Here is a 19,680-nt window from a genome sequence, read left to right on the forward strand (position 1 = left end):
GGAACATCTTTTGTTCTAATATTTGGTCTTTGACCCCACTCCCTGACAGAGAGCATCTAAATCTCTTAGAACTTCCTGGGTGATAGAAACAACCTCTATTCTAATGAGGCAGCTCTTGGTGTACTCCTTGATGGGGACTGGTCATCAAAAAGAACAAGCCATGATAAGAAGCTTGGAACTTTCAGCCAAACTCCATCCTCAAGGGAAAGGAAAGGAGCTAGAAACTGAGTTAATCATATCAACATGATGAAGCCTCCATAAAAATCTCCAAAGCACGGGATTCAGAGAGCTTCTGAGTGGTGAATGCATCCACAGGCCAGAAGGGTGGTGCACTCCAACTCCATGGCGAAGAAAGCTCCTGTACCCAGGACTCTTCTGGACCTACCCGTTCATCAGGCGGTTCATCTGAATCCTTAAATCATATCCTTTATAATAAACGGGGAATCGTAATTCAGTGTTTCCCTGAGTCCTGTGAGCTGCCATAGCAAATTATCAAAGTGAGGAGGGTTATGGGAACCCCTATTTGTAACTAAGTCAGAGAGAAGTATGGTAACCTGGGGACCCACTACTTTTGATTGGCATCTGAAGTGAGGGGCAGTTGTGGGAGACTGAGTCCTTAATCCTTGAGGTCTGCACTAACTCCAGGTAGTTTGTATCATAACTGAATTGTAGGAAGGACACCAGTTGGTGTGTGGAGAGTAGGAGAACTGGAATGTGTGGAGAAAATCCCCACACATTGGGCACAAAAGTGTTGGAAGTGGTGTGAGTAGTAAAAAGAAAAACATTTTTTTTCTCCTCACTAAATAATACATGTTACATTATGTTGCCTACAAAGAATGAATATTATTTTCTAAGTGCCCATGAACACAAAAACTGACCAGATATTAAGCCACAAAAAATTACTGCAAATCATAAATTCCATGCCAGTGAACAAAATGGATTAAAATTTGAAAGAATGAAAAAAGTCTTCACAAAAATAATACAACCAATTAAAATATAAACTCATGCCTAAATAATTCTAATCTAAACCAACATTGCATACAAGTAATACAAAAAATAACAAGGAGATCTTATTATTAAAATTTGGGAGGGGAATACAGAAGTTGTAATCAAGAGAAAATTTGAAACTTACTTTGATCAACTGACAAAAATAAATTTAGGTAAACCTACCAGAAGTTAGAAAAAGAAAAAAATCAACCTGCAGAGAGGTAAAGGGATAAATTAATAAGTATAAAAAATTCCAGGCCGGGCATGGTGACTCACGCCTGTAATCCTAGCACTTTGGGAGGCTGAGGCGGGTGGATTGCCTGAGTTCAGGAGTTTGAGAAGAGCCTGGGCAACATGGTGAAACCCCATCTCTACTAAAACACAAAAAATTAGCTGGGCATGGCAATGTGCGCCTGTAGTCCCAGCTACTCGGGAGGCCGAGGCAGGATAATTCCTTGCACCCGGGAGGCAGAGCTTGCAGCAAGATCACACCACTGCACTCCAGCCTGGGCGACAGATCGAGACTCCATCTCCAAAAAAAAAAAAAAAAAAAAAATTCCAATAGAAATAATGAATACACCAGCTTTTTAAAATTGTAAAACAACAAATTTAAATTTTAAGTATCAAAAACTTGGAAAAAACTAAGCCAGAAAATAAGCAAATATACATATTGCAGATAGCACACAAATTTCTGCTACTGAATTTTTAAAATCTAAATGTCACTTACATAAAAATATATAATACAAATTATCAAGACTCCCTCAACAAAAAATAAAAAACTAGTCTAGACTAAGTTATAGAAAACTCTGAAAAAGTTCAAAAGCACCCCCTTTCACCCAATTAAAGGGTACAAAATTAGAGTTTTAGAGGCATATTTTTTGCAAATTTCATTAAAACATATGTTATTTCAACTGCTCCAGAACATAGGGTGGAGAAATAAAGGCCTTTACATTTAAGTGTTCAAAGTCAGATCAGCCTCCTTCCAAAACTAGACAAAGATAGTTTCCAAAAAGGAAACTGACTTGTCTAGCTTATAATGTAAAACCTTAAAACACAATTTTAACAAACAAAAATAGCTGCATCATAAAAGATCAATTCACACAGCCAAGCTGACTTATTTCTAAAATCCAAGGATGGCTTAATAAGAGGAATATTATTAACACAATACAACACATTCAAAGGTTATAGACTAATATGGTCACATTACATTTATTGATAAATGCAAAAAATTTTTTAAATCTGATTTTTAAAAAAATAGAAACTCTTCATTTCTATTTTGAGCAACAGAAAAATATGTATCTCAAAACAAGAATACGCTTAATGTAAATACTAGCAACATGCCCATTAAAGTTAAAATAAAATACAAGGATGCCCACTGTATCCCTTTTATTTTAAATATTGTCAAAATTCTATTCAAAAACAGTGAAAGATACACAATATAGCTATGAATCACAGAATTCTAGGTATTTATCAAGAAAATCCAAAGTACCAACTCAGAAACTATAAGAACTAATAAAAAGTTCAGCAAGAAGGTTGATTTTCAAGTAAATATATAAAAATCAATAGCTTTCTTAATAGAAGTAATGTTTGAAAATAGGAGTACTCTTTCACAAAACTCTTCATGACAGAAACAAAGGTAAACAGAAATATAAAACTTACAAAAAGAAAACTAAAAAACATAGGTGAAGGCATAAAAAAACTTGAATCAACAAAACAAAACATCATGTGCCTTAGTAGTAAGACTGGATATAAAAAATTCTGTCTCTCCCAAACTATTCTACAAATTTAATCCAATGGAAATTTTTGGTATTTGATAAAATTATTGTGAATCATATTCTTCAGAATCAACTATTCAGAAAAAATAGGTAGAAAAGTCTGTAAATTGTTTTTGAAAAGAACTACAGGATGTTAGACTATATTTTAAAGTCAAAATAAATTAGAAACACAGTGGTACTAGAGCAACAAGAAACCCCCAAACATAACTAGTATGTAGGACCACAGATTATGAGAACTGTGGTGTTTCAAACCAATGGAGACACATGTGTAAGAGGTCAAAATAATTGAATTCACATTCAAAAAGTGAGGAATTATAAGCAAGTTATGGTGACATTTTATCAATCAGGTTCTAATCTGTTTTTACTAACCTGACCATTGTAACAGCCAAAACAAAGTAACAATGTTTAATGGCTTCTGAATGATATTTTGTACCTTTCATTAGTGGACCAGGTATGCAGTTGTAAATGTGAAATGTCTAACAATTCAATAAATTCATTGACGACACTTTAAAACTCTTTGGAGAAAGAATGAATTTAGTTGTAGCTACTTAACCACTAAGAATAGGATTAAGTTAAATCCCAATTCACAGAAAATACCAAAATAAATCTGGATGGATGCTGTTAAATATAAACACTGAAAACATACTATCAAATGCACTTCAAAAAGGCTGAACTAATTTAATACTTCACCAGCACTGTAGTACCCATTTTCCCTAGTCTTCAGCAACATATGTTCATTCTCTTTGAGAAATGCAACTTCTAGGAATTCATGACAATAATCAGACACATATATGAAAACAAATAATTAAGGGTATCTACTGCAAGACAGCTTATAATTTTGAAATGTGGAGAAAGATTTAAATCTTCAATCTGTTATCATTCAAGTCATTTATTGTACCTTACTCAATAGAACATTACACAGACATTACTAACGATGCTGCCAAATAATATTTAATGGGCATGAGGAAATTTTTTTCACAAATTATTGTATAGTTTAAAAAAATGTAGTGTTACACACGAGCTTTCATACTATAATCCCAAATCTGTAAAAGAGTAAAATGTAATTTTAAAATTATATATGTGAATGTGAATAAGTTTAAGAACAGATAACGAAATGTTAAACAATGGTTCTTTCGGATGCTCCTTTTCCAAAGATTTTCCGTTAAACTGGTTTTAATTTGCTTACTTTCCCATATTAATATCTACTGTTTTATCATCAGAAAAACATGCATGTGTACCTGGCATACAGATACTTCTCTGAATTATAAACACAAATATCTATGTATAATAATGTTTATCTCAGCAATATTTAAAATAGAAAGTAATCAGAAACAACTGTCTTACAAAGAAAGGTTTGGATAAATTACAATACTTCTATTGGATGTCTCCTAAAACAATGTTTCACAGGAATATTTAATAACCAGAAAAAAAATGCTGATAACATAAATTTTGATTAAAATACAGAATATGAAATTACATGGGTTATGAGACTTCTTTTTTAAAAATAAATGCATAACTATATGTAAGCAGAAATCATACATTGCATTATAAAAAAGGCTGGTAAGAAGCAACAAATGTTAAAGTGATTATCTCTGGATGATGCATTGTCAATGGTTTTATTTTTTTCTTAACACCATTCTGTTTTCCAAATTCACTACATAGTGAGTTTGGAAAGTGTGATATACATACAAGAATATCCAAAGGAGAAGGGGGAAGAAGGAGAGGAAATTTAAAAATAAAGCAGCCATCTGTCCCACTGCTTTGAATTAGTTTTAATTACAGAATTTTATTCATTTTAAAATTTCAAATGACACTAGAGGAATTATTTTATCTATCACATAAAGGTATAGGTTTTTTTAAGAAACAGAGAAGCATTGCTCCAAAACGTGTATTTTTAATTTAAAATATTATTTTTTTAATAAAGTTTAAAGTGCTAAGAGTTCTATTTTTAAGTGAATATAGTTAGTAAAAATGCAATCTAGTTGTAGCACTTCTGAAAATTATATTGACTATTATGTCAGGAATAAATATGCCTTTATATTTAACTCATAAGGAGCACCCAACATACCAACAAAATTAATTTAATTAATTGTTCTTTTCTCCTCTAAAAATATTATATAGCATCATTACAAGTTAAATAGAGAAATCACTAGGTTTCTTTACTTATTTTGATAATACTTTGAATGGGTTTCAATTAAGGTAATTTTTAAAGTTAATTGAAAGTTTAAGGTTAACAAATATTCCTGAGAAATATCACATTCCATAGTTAGTAGTTTAAAATCACAAAAGAATGTGAAATAGACTGCATCAAGAATATTCCTATCATTATTCACATAAATCCATATACTCGCTGAACTTTTAGTAAAAATATACATATTTAAAAGAATAAACATTTAAACATTAATTACTTAAACCATTTAAAAATCTTAGAAAAGTGTTTATAACTAAACCAGGTATTATGCTACCAAGTCTTCCTACAATTATTTCATTAAATAAATGAATCTGATTAAAGCTTTTTTCATACATGTGAAGTAATTCTAGAGTATACAATATCCTATTTTCCACATAAATAATGACAATTGGGAACAACCTCTTCAACTGTTGAAAGCTTTAATTTTCAGAAATGTCCCCTTAAAGAGCATGATCATATTCGTGCTTTTAACAACTTAGAGGATTTAAATGAAATGGATGATAAAATATTTCATGTCTCAGTCATTAAAAGCTTTTCAATCTTTCCAACAAATGGTTGAGACCTTGGAGATTTTGTAACTTGTCATACATGTTTCTTCTCAAGCCCCAGTGTAAGTTTTCTTGTATGCCAGAAAAAAAAAAAATCTTTTCTTTTACACAAAAAGATTGTCATTACAACATTAATACTTGAAACTTGATGTTTCAATTTTAAAATGCTGATATTAAGTTCATACAAGTACGTTATTTTCCACAGGCATAATGTTTGACTACCAGGTGTCTTACAAATAATCCTTAGTTTTGTATATATTAAAGTACTAAACACAAAAACCTTGAATGAGGCAATATTTTAAAGATATTTGTGGGTACAACTCAGAGTTTTTTTAAAACGGTCTCATGAGACAAACAGTAGGGAAAACCAATGAAATGAAACACTAGTTCTTCGAAACAGTCAATAAAACTGATAAACCTCTAGAGTTAGACTGACAAAGAAAAAAAGAGAAGAAATTATCATTAGCAGGAATTAATTAGGGGCTATCACTACAGACCCTGCAGAAATCAAAAGGATAGTAAGAGAACACTACAAACAACCCTGCACATTGTTCCATTCCTAAAAAGCACCAATTCCTAAAAAGCACAAACTACCACAACTCACTCAAGATAAAAGTGATAATTTGAATACCCCTAAAACTATTCAAGAAATTACATTTCTAGCTGGGCGTGCTAGGTCACACCTGTAATCCCAGCACTTTGGGAGGCCAAGGCAGGCAGATCACTTGAGGTCAGGAGTTCGAGACCAGCCTGGCCAACATGGTGAAACCCCATCTCTACTAAAAATACAAAAATTAGCTGCGTGGTAGCACGCACTTATAGTACCAGCCACTTGGGGGTCTGAGGCAGGAGAATCACGTGAACCTGAGAGGTGGAGGTTGCAGTTGGCCACAGACACACCACTGCACTCCAGTGTGGGTGATAGAACAAGACTCCATCTCCAAAAAAAAAAAAAAGTTACATTTCTAGTTTAAAAGACTATCAAGAAAGGAACTCTCCAGATTCAGATGGTTTCATTGCAGAATTCCACCAAAGTTTAAGAATTAACACCAATGCTACACAAGTGCTTCCAGCAAATAAGAGGAGGGAACACTTCCCAACTCATTTCATGAGGTAATACCATGATACCAAAAGCAGATACAGTACCAAACCAAACAAACAAAAAAAAAAAAAAAAAAAGAAAGAAAGACAACTATAGACCAATATCCCTCATTAGTAGAAATGAAAAAAATATTAACAAAATATTAGCAATTTATACACAATGACCAAGTAGGGTTTATTCCATATTTTTTTTTTTTGGAATAAATAAATCCCACTTGGGATTTGTTTATCCCAAGTTGGGTTTATTCCAAATAAAAAAGGCTCATTCAACATTCAAAAATCAATCAACATAATATACCATATTAACAGGCTAAAGAAGAAAAATTACACAATCAGATGTCACCGTCGGAGTATACATAATAAACCTTTAGTTCCATTCAATTTGGATGAAATCAATCATTACACTTTAAAGGACTTGGCTATACAAGAGTAACTCTTTTTCACCAACAAAAGCTTGACCTATTTCAAATGTTGCATAATATCTGAATTTTGGGAACTAGAGAAAACAAGACACTGAAACATTTTTTAAAAGTTGATAATTTTGTTAAAAAAACTTCCCTTTTCCACAGTTAAGATGCCTGCATGCCATCTCAATTGGGAAGGAAAATTGTCTTACCATAATTAAACTGACTGTTGGACTTTTCACAGTTAATGATGTTAAACCTGTAAGCAACACCTGGCCGCATTCCACTGACTTCAAAGTAAAACCACTGATGATAATGATTGCTGTTTATATCTGAGTTCAGAATAAGATCATATTCATTTCTGAAAATAGAAGACAAAGAAATCTGATGAAAATTAGGAAAATATCTGTGCACATACAAAATGAGAAAATCTTAAGTGACTTACTTTCTAATTTGAATTACTTTGCGCAGATTCCCAGATTCAAATTTGGAGTTAAATTTCAAAATATCTCCCTCTTCTGGAATGGTGTAACTAAATAAAATTTTTAAAGTAAATATATTAAAATACATTGCATTTAAATAGATGAGCAAAAATTAAATGAAATTATAATTAAAAATACATCACTACTGCCATATCACCTTCCTCATTATTTTTCAGCTGAAGCACAAAACAAGCACAATCAATACATTAAATGTGGATAACATTTATGGACAAACTTATCATTAGAGACTTGTTCTTATGTGTATACTGATATAGTAAGAACTTTTGCCTCACTGAATGCATGCCATTTCTAAAATACTTATTTTTATACAAAAAAGAACATTTTTAAAACCGCTGTGACCTGTACTGAGCAGCCATAATTCTCATAAACCATACGGTTCTCAGGTAAAAATATTATTTTCAAATCGAAGAGCTAAATTACCTATTACGTTATTTCATTAGCATGAAGAAGCACACGTATTAATCCTCATTTTACATACTGATTATTAAACAAGCATTTACCATGTATCTACTAGGTGCCAGATCCTGTTTGAGACACGTGTCCGCTTGGTTCCCTGACTGAACGCAAACTCTTGCTCTTCTGGAGCCTACACTCTAATAAGAGAAGACTAGGACTCTAAGATGCTCAATAATTCTGTCCAATAGCACAGGTATGCCACACTCAGGGTTCCTGAGTTTCTGCTTCTACCACTCTGCCTGTCTTATCTGACAAAGAATTCTCAATGTCGAAATAATTAAATAAATAAGGTATATGTTTCTTCTCTTCTATAACAGTATTATTTCAAATGTAGTCATTAGCTTTGCTACAGCTTATACTTTTATCTAACAAAACTTTAAAAAAAAAAAAAAAGTGTTTTAGCCAGGCACGGTGGTTCATGCTTGTAATCCTGGCACTTTGGGAGGCCAAGGCGGTCAGATCACCTGAGGTCAGGAGTTCGAGACCATCCTGGCCAACATGGCAAAACTCCGTCTCTACTAAAAATACAAAAATATTAGCCAGGTGTGGTAGCACTTGTCTGTAGTCCCAGCTACTCGGGACGCTGAAGCAGGAGGATCACTTAAGCCTAAGAGGCAGAGATTGCAGTGAGCTGAGTCTGCACCACAGCACTCCAGCCTGGGCGACAGAGTGAATGAGACTCCATCTCAAAAAGAAAAAGTGCTTTTTTCCTCCAAATACGATTGGCAAGATGTGAAATTTTCCAAAAATATTAGTATGTTGAGGGAGAGAAGAAAGCCACTGAGGGCTAATTGAATTTCTCATACGAGAAGGCAGCTGACTAAATAAGAGTCAAACTCAGTATTTGTAATTTTCATTTATTTACTTATATTTAAATCCTAAAATGTGATGATATCAGTGACAATCTTAAATAGTAAATGACTAACACATCAAGGATCACAAAAAAAAAAAAAATGCATTCCAAAGATTGAGCAGGCAACCTAAATGAGCCAATTATAAGCAGCGAGAGACAACAGGGTATGGGGAGGACTGTGGAGAAGGATCAAGCAGATGCTCCTTCTAAAGGGATGGTAACTTGTTATCCCAATGAAACGAAGGCTCAGTATTGCAGGACAAGCCAGCATTTCATGTAAAATATCCACTCTCCTAGTGAAAGTAATTTCAGTTCTTTAAAAATACAACATCACTGTGTAACCATTACCTTAAGCCCATTAAAAATCTACCTAAAAACAAACAAAATCTCGTGATAGAGTTAAGTAGGTAAACATGACTTACCATTACCATTACATCCCAAAGGATGAAAACCTAATTAAGTCGCAACTAGTTATAAATTAACTATTTTTTTATTATTTTAAAAACTACCAACATTTTTCACAGAATATTTTTTTACCTTTTAGAAATAATACTAAAATTTTATAGAAAAACTTAAAACGAATAAAAGTTTATTAAAATCAAGACTTACTTTGGGTTATCTAAGTCATATACCACACGATCTATGATATCACTCTGATGTATTAGCCTTTCAATATCTTGAGCAATTTTTGTCCTGAAATCATAAAGGTTTAACCAAAATGTATTATTATACACTAATGTACAACTTTCTCCAAAATAAATTTTGAATGAAAAAAGTGTATGATAAAAATTCTTAAAATGATAAATTCCTCTATCTACATATTTTGCATACAAAAAAATTAGCAATACATAACAAGACAAAAATCAGTATCAGAATCTGAGTTCTAGAAAATAACCACATAGAATACAGCCACAAGTCCAATCATTAAAAAAAAAAAAAAAAAAACCTTGAACGTCTATTTATGCCTTTCCTCATAGAAATGGTGTGGTTTCAGTATCTAACCCTTGGGCAAATAATTTTGTATACATAATAGCAGCATTACTAGAAGGTATAAAGATCTGAAAAGCCAGAGATTATATAAGAATAATTTTTTTAAAACCCACCTGTCTGGAATTTAGCTAAAATGCAATTGGCAGTCAGCCTGCATGTTCTGTAGAATCTCTCCTCTCTTTTGTGGTGGGAAAGGAAAGGTAGAGGGAAGGGAAACATCTGTTTGAGGGAGCAGATGATGATTCCCTGAGCACGCAAAATTCTCTAGACTGGATCTCTCCCTGAATGACGCCAACAAAATAAACATTCACTAACTAGAAAATTCCTATAATCCCTGCCACCGTCCTAATAGACAGTGTCACCCATAGAACCCACAATCTTTACCCCATCAATATTTAAGCAAACGAAGACAATGATCACCAAACTGTGACAAAACAGGTGACACCAAAATATAGCCAAAACAGAACAGATTTGGTTCCTAAAGCCAGACTGTCTGGAACTCCGGGTAGACTGGCCACAAAGTCCCGCTAGTGTTAATACATGGCTACTTCTCATGTAAAACTTATTCTTAAAGAGGAAGGTGATTATATGCACTGATTTAAATTTCGAGTTTGTTCGCTTCAACTGAAGATAAGTAATGCAGATTAGAACTGTGGCTTATAGATTTATTGAGAGCAGGGTGAGAAAGTGTACCAAAATAGTTTATAACAAAATCTCAAGAATCCATTAAACACTGACAGTCTTAAACTTCAGGCAAATCTGAAACTAGTCTCCTGCACAAAGATACTTTTCCATGATTAAAGGATATTAACTCTCATATAATTTAGAAATATATGTAACAATATTACAGTATAACCTTAAATTTAAAATAAGCCAAGAACCTACGCTAATTGAAAAATTAAAAATTACCAGGAAAATATCAGAAGGTATGATAGTTAAACATATAAAAAAAAGGGATATTAAAAAAATAAGTACAACGCAGCTGGGCATGGTGGCTCACGCCTGTAATCCCAGCACTTTGGGAGGCCGAGACGGGCGGATCACGAGGACAAAAGATCGAGACCATCCCGGCCAACGTGATGAAATCCCGTCTCTACTAAAAATACAAAAATTAGCTGGGCGTGGTGGCACATGCCTGTAGTCCCAGCTACTCAGGAGGCTGAGGCAGGAAAATCATTTGAACCCGGGAGGTGGAGGTTGCAGTGAGCCGAGATGGAGCCACTGCATTCCAGCCTGGTGACAGAGCAAGACTGCGTCTTAAAAAACAAAAACAAACAAACAAAAAAAAAGGTAAAGTGCTAAAACTAATCTTAATCTACTAAACAGTTAAGAATAATTTACTTTTAATTTTATTCTATAAAAAATAACTCATTACCGACACAGTAGTCTATCAGGAAAAAAAGATGTAGTATCAAAAAATCAAGCTGCACATTCTTGATGTAAGTTTAATGTCATAACTTTAAAATGCCAATTATAAAGAAACAAGCTTTTTTAAAAGCTCTCAATTACAGTAACACATAAATAAATTCAGAATTTACATTAACCAGACGGTCAACAGTGAACAATATGGCACTTTCACATACTCAAATATACCACATGAAAATTTAAGTGGTCAAGAATGGGTGAATGACTAAATATATCTATTTGTCAGAATAATTTATTTAATTAATAAATAAGGTTGACATATGCCACAAATATGTAAAAAATTCACAAAGGTTTGGTTTTTGATTTTTTAGCAAAATATTATCAGAAGGCTAGTTTTAACAGCTCAGTTGCACAGTGATGTTCCATAACGCAAAACAGGGTCAAAGAGCTTGGGTCCTACAGGGGCCAGTAGGTATGAGAAATGAATGAGGCTGACGGGCAGGAACTGTGGAAAACCAAGGACCACAGCCTCGGTCTAAAAACAAGCTGACTGCTGCTAGGCAGGAAACAGAGGTGAAGGTTGTTGACAACCTTCAAGAAACACCAGAAACTTGGACTTGTTTGGGAGATGTGGAAATCTCCCAAATTTTAAAGGCTGGCAATGGGTAAAAAAAAAAAAAAAAAAAGCCCCTCTGCAAGTTAGGCCAAATCATGTGCAAGTTGAAAATAGCCTAGATACCTGTTTGTAAACCTCTAACACTGTATTTTGGGGGATATAATTGCCCATTTATATTAGACTAGATCTAAAATACTTGAGAGAAATCTTTGCCCTGCCCTAAGCCCTCTTTAATAAAGAGGAAAGGCGGGGCATGGTGGCTCACGCCTGTAATCTCAGCACTCTGGGAGGCCAAGGCAGGAGGATCACGAGGTCAGGAGTTTGAGACCAGCCTGGCCAATGTGGTGAAACCCCATCTCTACTGAAAATACAAAAATTGGCTGTGTGTGGTGGTGGGCACCTCTAATCCCAGCTACTCAGGAGGCTGAGGCAGGAGAATTGCTTGAACCTGGAATGCAGAGGTTGCAGCGAGCTGAGACTGTGCCACTGCGCTCCAGCCTGGAAGACAGAGACTCCATCTCAAAAAAAAAAAAAAAAAAAAAAAAAGGAGGGGAAACAGCTTTTCAGACATGTATTTCTGTTAAGCAGATCAACTTTTATAAAAGAATGAACTCTTTCTTCCTTTACCCCAGCCTCCTATTGAAATACATGGCTTTCCAGTCAAAACAACAAACATTCTAGGTACTCTCAGGGACTGTCACCTCAAACTTACTGCCATTCAACACTTACCGAAGACTTGGCACGGAAAGGAATAATTTATGCAGGACTGTCTGGAAAATATACAGCCTATTCAGTCCATACTGAAAAAAATATGTGATACGTGGCCACCAGCAAAATTGTACGTTGTTAGGTTTTCAACCACAGAGCAACACTACAAGAAATAATTTAGTAAATCTCATTGCTATGTTTATTGTAAGAACATTATGGGAAATGTTCATCACATAACAGTATGCTCTGAGGTTCCATATTATTATCTGTATCTGCTAGAAAGAAGATTCAAGAGCATCTTCTTTACAGAGAGTATAACATATATATGTGATCAGTACATATATATGATCAACAGGATAGGCTCATGATATAGACCAGGGTTTGGCTCTTGGCTCTGCCATTTACCAGCAGCATAACTCAACAACCTTGAGCTTCAACCTACTCTTCTGTAAAATAAGAGAAATAAGAGCACCTTCCTCATAGAGCTGTTATAGTATTAAATGGCACACTTTATATGCATATATACACTGCATATAAAATGTTTGTTACTGAATTGTGTGTCTGGCCCACAAAATGCCTTTAATAAAAGCTATCTGCTGTTTTTGCTCCTATCAATACTTCTTCCAGTACTGCCTCAATTCCAGAAGTACCTGTGTTTTCCAAGCCATTCTGAACTTCATATAAGAAATCTACGGTTTTGTTTTCCTTATTTTGCCTTTGCCACAATTCTTTATCTACTTTTTAATTTAAAATTTCTGAAAAGGTAATATGCTGGCATTACACAAAATCAAGTATGACATAAAAGCATAAAATGACAAGTCTCACTTATTAACACAACCCGTATCTTCCATCCACATAATCAGGGAACTACTTTTCTTCCAGATTTTACTTGATGAAAACATAAATGTAGATTGCTTTTCCCTCTCTCTGATACAAAATCTAAAGTGTCATAAAACAAGCACCTTGTTTATTTCATTTCATAATACACCTTACAGCTCTATCAGGGTACAGGCAGCTTTTTGTTCAACCAGTGCACATTATTCATAAAAAGGTTACACCATAATTTATTTAACTAGTCCCTGACAGATAGGCACTTGAGTTGTATCCAATCTCAAACCAATTCTGCAATGAAAAACTTTGGATGCCACTTCACACATACACAAACTATGTGTGCACACAGACATGTGAGATTTGAGATAAACAGATCTCACAAATTCCCAGATGTGGGACTGACATGTCAACGGAAACATGCATGTTAATCTTGATAGAATCTGTCAGATCGTCCTCTACCAGTGGTATTCTCAACTGACATTTCCACCCTTAACGTACGAGAGAGGCTGTTTTTCCATAACCTCATCGATAGAATGTGATGTTCAATTAGATTTTAGCCAATTTGATACGTGGAAAATGATATCTCAGTACATCTTAATTTACATTTCTCTCATTTGGAGCGAAGTTAATCATGCTTTTGTGCTTGTCACTGTTTCCTTTCCCTTATTTTTCATTTTATTTTCATAAGCGTAAATTTTTAATACCTTGAATGTTTTTTAAAACAGGCAATACATATTATATAAAATTATAATAAATTTATAATAAAACTTTTTTTTTAAATACAGTTTTGGTTTTTTTTGTTTTTGTTTTTTTTTGCCGGGCACGGTGGCTCACACCTGTAATCCCAGCACTATGGGAGGCCGAAGTGGGTGGATCACAAGGGTGGGAGATCGAGACCATCCTGACTAACACGGTGAAACCCCATCTCTACTAAAAATACATAAAATTAGCTGGACGTGATGGCACGCGCCTGTAATCCCAGCTACTCAGGAGGCTGAGGCAAGAGAATCACTTGAACTGGGAGGCAAAGGTTGCAGTGAGCCAAGATCGTGCTACTGCACTCCAGCCTGGGCGACAGAGCAAGACCCTGTCTCAATGATATATGAAAAAACAATGGAAAGAAAATAAATCAAAATGTTAATAATGGTTATCTCTGCAGGATGGGACAAAAAGTGATTTCTTCTTACTCTCTAATGTTACGGACTATAAAAGCAGGAAAAAATGCTAAGCATACTTTAAAATAAGAGATGAATTTAATTTTAAATCCAACTTAAACCAAAAATATAGGCTTAAGTAATCATCAGTATGTGTTCACAATACAATTTTTTAAATGTCAGTGTGCTACGTACATTGAGATATGAATCTTACTTATAATGGACTGTTTCTCTTCCATTTGGAGGTAAAGAGATTTTTAACCAAGTTTTATTCATTTTATACTGAACTTTCTTTAAAACAGTGATTGCACATAAGAAAACTGTACAGTAGAAATTCAAAATAACAATCAGGATATTTTCACTGAAATAATTTAAAGGAGTCTAATGCTTCCTTTTTCTGAAAGTGATAAAACAGTAATTCTTCATTAATTTTGACATCATTCATTTACAATGCATTCAGGAAGGGACTGTGATAAGTTGGCAAATAATTCACAAAATGTCATCATTTGCTCAAAAATAAGATGCAGAAGACTAGACAAATAAGCAAACAAGAATTACCATCCTCAACGTATTTTTTAAAATAAGCATTTCTGAGTACTTTGGAAATACCTTTGACCTAAACTATATTTGACATTTTATCACAAATATAGAACCATAAAGCCTTCAGAATGGCTACAGGGGTCAGCAAACTTCTCCTACAAAGAGCCGGATAGGCTTTTCAGGCCACATGGTCTCTGTCACAGCCATTCAACTCTGCAATGGTAGCACAAAAACAGTCATAGATAATGCATTAAAAAACAAGGCATGGCTGCATTCCAACAAAATGTTATTTGTGGACACAAATATGAATTTCATATCATTTTCATGTGCCACAAAGCTTTATTTTCCTCTCAATTGTTTTAACCATTTAAACATGTGAAAACCACTTTTAGCTCATGGGCTGCACATAACCAGGCAGATCTGTTAGATTTGGGATGGATTTGGCACACGGACCACAGTATGCCAACCCTAACCTAGGCGAATGACCACCAAACTTTTTTTACTATGACCAACAAGAAACACATTTTAAAGATCACAAGCCTACAAAAGAGAAACAGAGAGGTGAATCAAAAGAATTATGAAACAATACGTAGCTGTACTACATGTGACACACTGTTGCGTTAATATTGGTTCCTAATGAGCATCAATCCAAATCTGACAAACACTGATCTAATCTTTGCTTTTAAAAAGTTGAGAAAATTGGTATCTAGAGAGATAAAGTTATTTGCGCGCACACACATACACACACACACACACACACACACACAGAGTGGGGGAGTTAAGTCTAAAACTTGCTTTTCAGAGAGCATCCTGCCCTGCCCTGACAAGATGTCTCACCACGCATATGGTCTCACCCCTCTCATCAAGTCTAACCCAATTATCCAAGCATTTCCACTATACACATATGTTCTTCCAGTCTCACATTAGTGTTACTTGGAGGAACAAATAATTTCGAAGAGTTTCCTACCCATTATTCAAAAATAATGGGTAAAAAGGTGAAAAGGGAGAGTGAAGGCTTTGGAATATGCACCTATTAAGATCCACACTGCACTGCTCACCATAACTCCCAAATAAACACTTGAAAAACTCAGTTGACCCCTGAACAATGCTGGTTTGAACTGCACAGGTCCACTTATTTCTGGATTTTCCTTCCCCTTTGCCCCTGCTGAAACAGTAAGACCTACCCATCCTCATCTTCCTGCTCCTCAGCCAGTTACTTAACAGGAAGAGGACAAGGATGAAGACCTCTGTGGTGATCCATCTCCACTTAATGATTAGTAAACATATTTTCTGTTCCTTATGATTTTCTTAATAACATTTTCTTTAACTTACTTTATTGTAAGAACACAGTATATAATACATACAACATACAAAGTAAGTGTGCACTGTTTACATTACTGGTAATGCTTCCGGCCAATAGTAAGCTATTAGTAGTAAAGTTTTGAGGGAATCAAAAGTTATACTTGAATTTTCGACTGCACAGCGGCTGCTGCCCCAACCACTGCACTGTTCAAGGGTTGACTGTATTTGCAAAGAATATGTAAAATTAGGAGGGGAAAGGCAATAACTTTCAAATACCAAAGTAATATTGTCTATTATACAATCTGTAATCATTTTTAAATAAAAACACTTTACTTTTTGTAGTAGTCATGGCTAAGGTGATTAACATTATTGGGGAAGTCCTATACATCTAAGTCACATAAATAGAATCACATTGCTTTGTTGAAATATGAAATCTTCAGCCCCAATAATGCAATCATTCTCAGGACTACAACTTCATAGTGAAATGTGGTTATACTCCTGCTGCATGTCAACTATCTTAATACCCACAGAAATGCTGGCAAATATGGCATGAAAATGGAGGGACAAATATGATGAAAGGTGTTCTTTGAAACACAGGGTATACAAAGCAGTCAAACTTGGTAAGAGTCACCGCCAAACAATTATATGATGATGAGACTAGCAGACAAAGGTTTTAGATTGCTTGAGAATTTATGACTTATTTCTGCAGCAACAAATCAGAACACATCTCCATCAAGGTCATGAAAATCAAGGGGAAAACATCTCCATAGGGAAAGAAATCTTTGAAACTTCTGGAGAGACGTGGATCACTTGATTCTCAAAGGCGTTTTGGAGCCAGTCCTGCTTTTCTCATTGCAAATTTTCTAGGAGCAAATACAGGTAACAACGGAGTTGATTTTGTTTGGTGTTTTTTGTTTGTTTGTTTGTTTGTTTTGAGACGGAGTCTTGCTCTGTTGCCCAAGCTGGAGTGCAGTGGCGCGATCTCGGCTCACTGCAACCTCTGCCTCCCGCGTTCAAGTGAGTAGCTGGAACTATAGGTGCCCAAGTAGCTGGGACTACAGGCACATGCCACCACACCCGGCTAATTTTCTGTATTTTTAGTAGAGACAGGGTTTTACTGTGTTAGCCAGGATGGTCTCAATCTCCTGACCTCGTGATCCACCTGCCTCGGCCTCCCAAAGTGCTGGGATTACAAGCGTGAGCCACCGCGCCCGGCCAACAACAGAGTTTTAAATTTCCAGGTTTTTTGTGTTTGTTTCCTTGAGTTCCATCTCCTTTGCACTTTAACTTGCACACCAACATATCTATGTCTAAAGCACCTGTACCAACTGTCATCCACCTTTTGATTTCTTATCATCTACTTACCTCACACTATCAAAAATGTATCTTAAAGCTTTGTTTTGGACTCAGTAGTATATTACACTGTACACAGGCAGTACGAATGTCAGTTACTTCAGGAAAAAGTCCTACAGATGGCCTAGCTGGACTCTAATCTGTACATTTGCAGGACAATTCTGAGGTCCATGTTTCAGAAACAAGGTGAGAAAACTAATCATAAATATTAAGACACAGAAGGTTGGAGAAGAGTCACAGTAACTCCCAACATGTATAAATTCCTCCATCATCAGGATAGGCTCGCTCAGGGAGAGAGAGGAAGTGAAGCTGGGAACCATGGAGAGAACAATATTACCTGAAAGGTCAAGCAAGCCAGGCAAGGACAAAACCCAGTATCAGAAATAGCGGCTCAAAGAGGACAGAGGTCACCAGAGCTGAGGGTGGTAGTCCTCAATCTGCATACATTCACAGAGATATGACAGCTAGTCAAAGCCATCATGCATTTACCTGCAATACATCTACACTTAATTAAAACATTAAGTTTCTTTACATATTGATATATACAATCAAGTAAACAGAGTTTAGCACTGGTTATCGAATGTTGCTCAGAAGCACTGCTTGGCAGGGATATATGTCCCTTGCTAACATAAACAGGTAAAATATCTAAATAAGTGTCTTGACCGACGAAAGCTTTCACAATATAAAGTCCAGGAGAGGAAATAAGAGGGTTTGTTGGTAGTTAAAATTAAGGCTGAGAATCAGAGGCTTATACAAAATTGTGCCTCTTTTCTAAAATCCTTCTTCCTTCTAACCTTACCTCAAATATTACAGGCTAGTAAGAGAAAATACTTTCAGTTTGAGGCAATTTAATAACAAAATTTGCTTTCAGGCCTTAAAGAGCACTTAAAATTTAGGAAGTGCCTTCTGTAGTCAAAATGACATCTTCGACTTTGGAGAGATAAAGAGCCTAAGAGATGATGCTGAAAAGAAGAAATACCAAGTTGCTGCCTGACTCTGACCCACTCCAGGTGTGTCCTTCAGATTCTTCAAAAAGCAGATGCCAAGGCACAATGAGATATGCTCCTGTGGGCCTCTCCTAAGGGGAAACTTGGAAGAGAACCAGTGAGACAGAGTTCATCCTCAATCACTGTAATTGTTCTCAGGGTTACAACCCCTCATCTCTATCCCTCACAATCGATTTACTTACTTACTTACTTACTTACTTACTTATTTATTTTATTTATTGAGACAGAGTCTTGCTCTGTCACCCAGGCTGGAGTACAGTGGCACGATCACAGCTCACTGCAGCCTCTGCCTCTTGGGTTCAAGCAATGCTCCTCCCTCAGCCTCCTGAATAGTTTGGACTACAGGTGTGTGCCACCACACCCGGCTAATTTATGTGTTTTTAGTAGAGACAGGGTTTCACCATATTGGCCAGACTGGTCTCAAACTCCTGACCTCAAGTGATCCACCCACCTTGGCCTCCCAAAGTGCTGGGATTAGAGGGGTCAGCCACCACACCCAGGCCCCAGGGTTTCTTTAAATCCCTCTCACCCTCAGCTATCACCTCTGCAGGTCTTGATAACTTATCTGATTAAGCAATCCAAACTCTCATTCCTAAGCAGTGTGGCCCCCTGGGAATCATTCTCATTCCAAGGTGGCTGTAATGTGTCCATTCACAGTTAAAATTGAGGAAGGGAGTAGGCAACAGGCTAATCACTGGATTGCCTGTGTTCCACACATAGTCAACCCATCGCCACTGTGTAAACACAACCCTATCTCCATTAGCTGATCTGGGTCAATCATTTGTGTCAAGATGGTATGTTTTTCCCCTCACCTGCTGGTCTTAGACACAAGGAGTCCAGAGTACCCCACTGGCAACCAAATCTTGTTACATTGTACCCTGTGGTAAGACTGAGCCCACTTTGGGAGCAAGGACTTCTAACCCTGCAGAGCCCAGAGGTGGAGGGACAGAAAACAAAAAGTCCCTGGGTGGATACTGGATGCTACACTAAATAGGG

The 19,680-nt window shown here is 35.7% G+C and overlaps 1 protein-coding gene across 1 annotated transcript in view; it reads right to left on the bottom strand.

Annotated features, from left to right (window-relative positions):
* AGTPBP1 (ATP/GTP binding carboxypeptidase 1) overlaps nucleotides 1-19,680 on the bottom strand; it is a 198,792-nt gene that overhangs the window by 70,930 nt on the left and 108,182 nt on the right. The window contains 3 exon segments of the mRNA XM_045373027.2: nucleotides 7,219-7,367; nucleotides 7,452-7,538; nucleotides 9,428-9,511. Coding sequence (XP_045228962.2) covers nucleotides 7,219-7,367; nucleotides 7,452-7,538; nucleotides 9,428-9,511 — 320 coding nt within the window.

The sequence above is a fragment of the Macaca fascicularis genome, chromosome 15, assembly GCF_037993035.2.
Source record: "Macaca fascicularis isolate 582-1 chromosome 15, T2T-MFA8v1.1".
NCBI classification, from domain to species: Eukaryota; Metazoa; Chordata; class Mammalia; order Primates; family Cercopithecidae; genus Macaca; species Macaca fascicularis.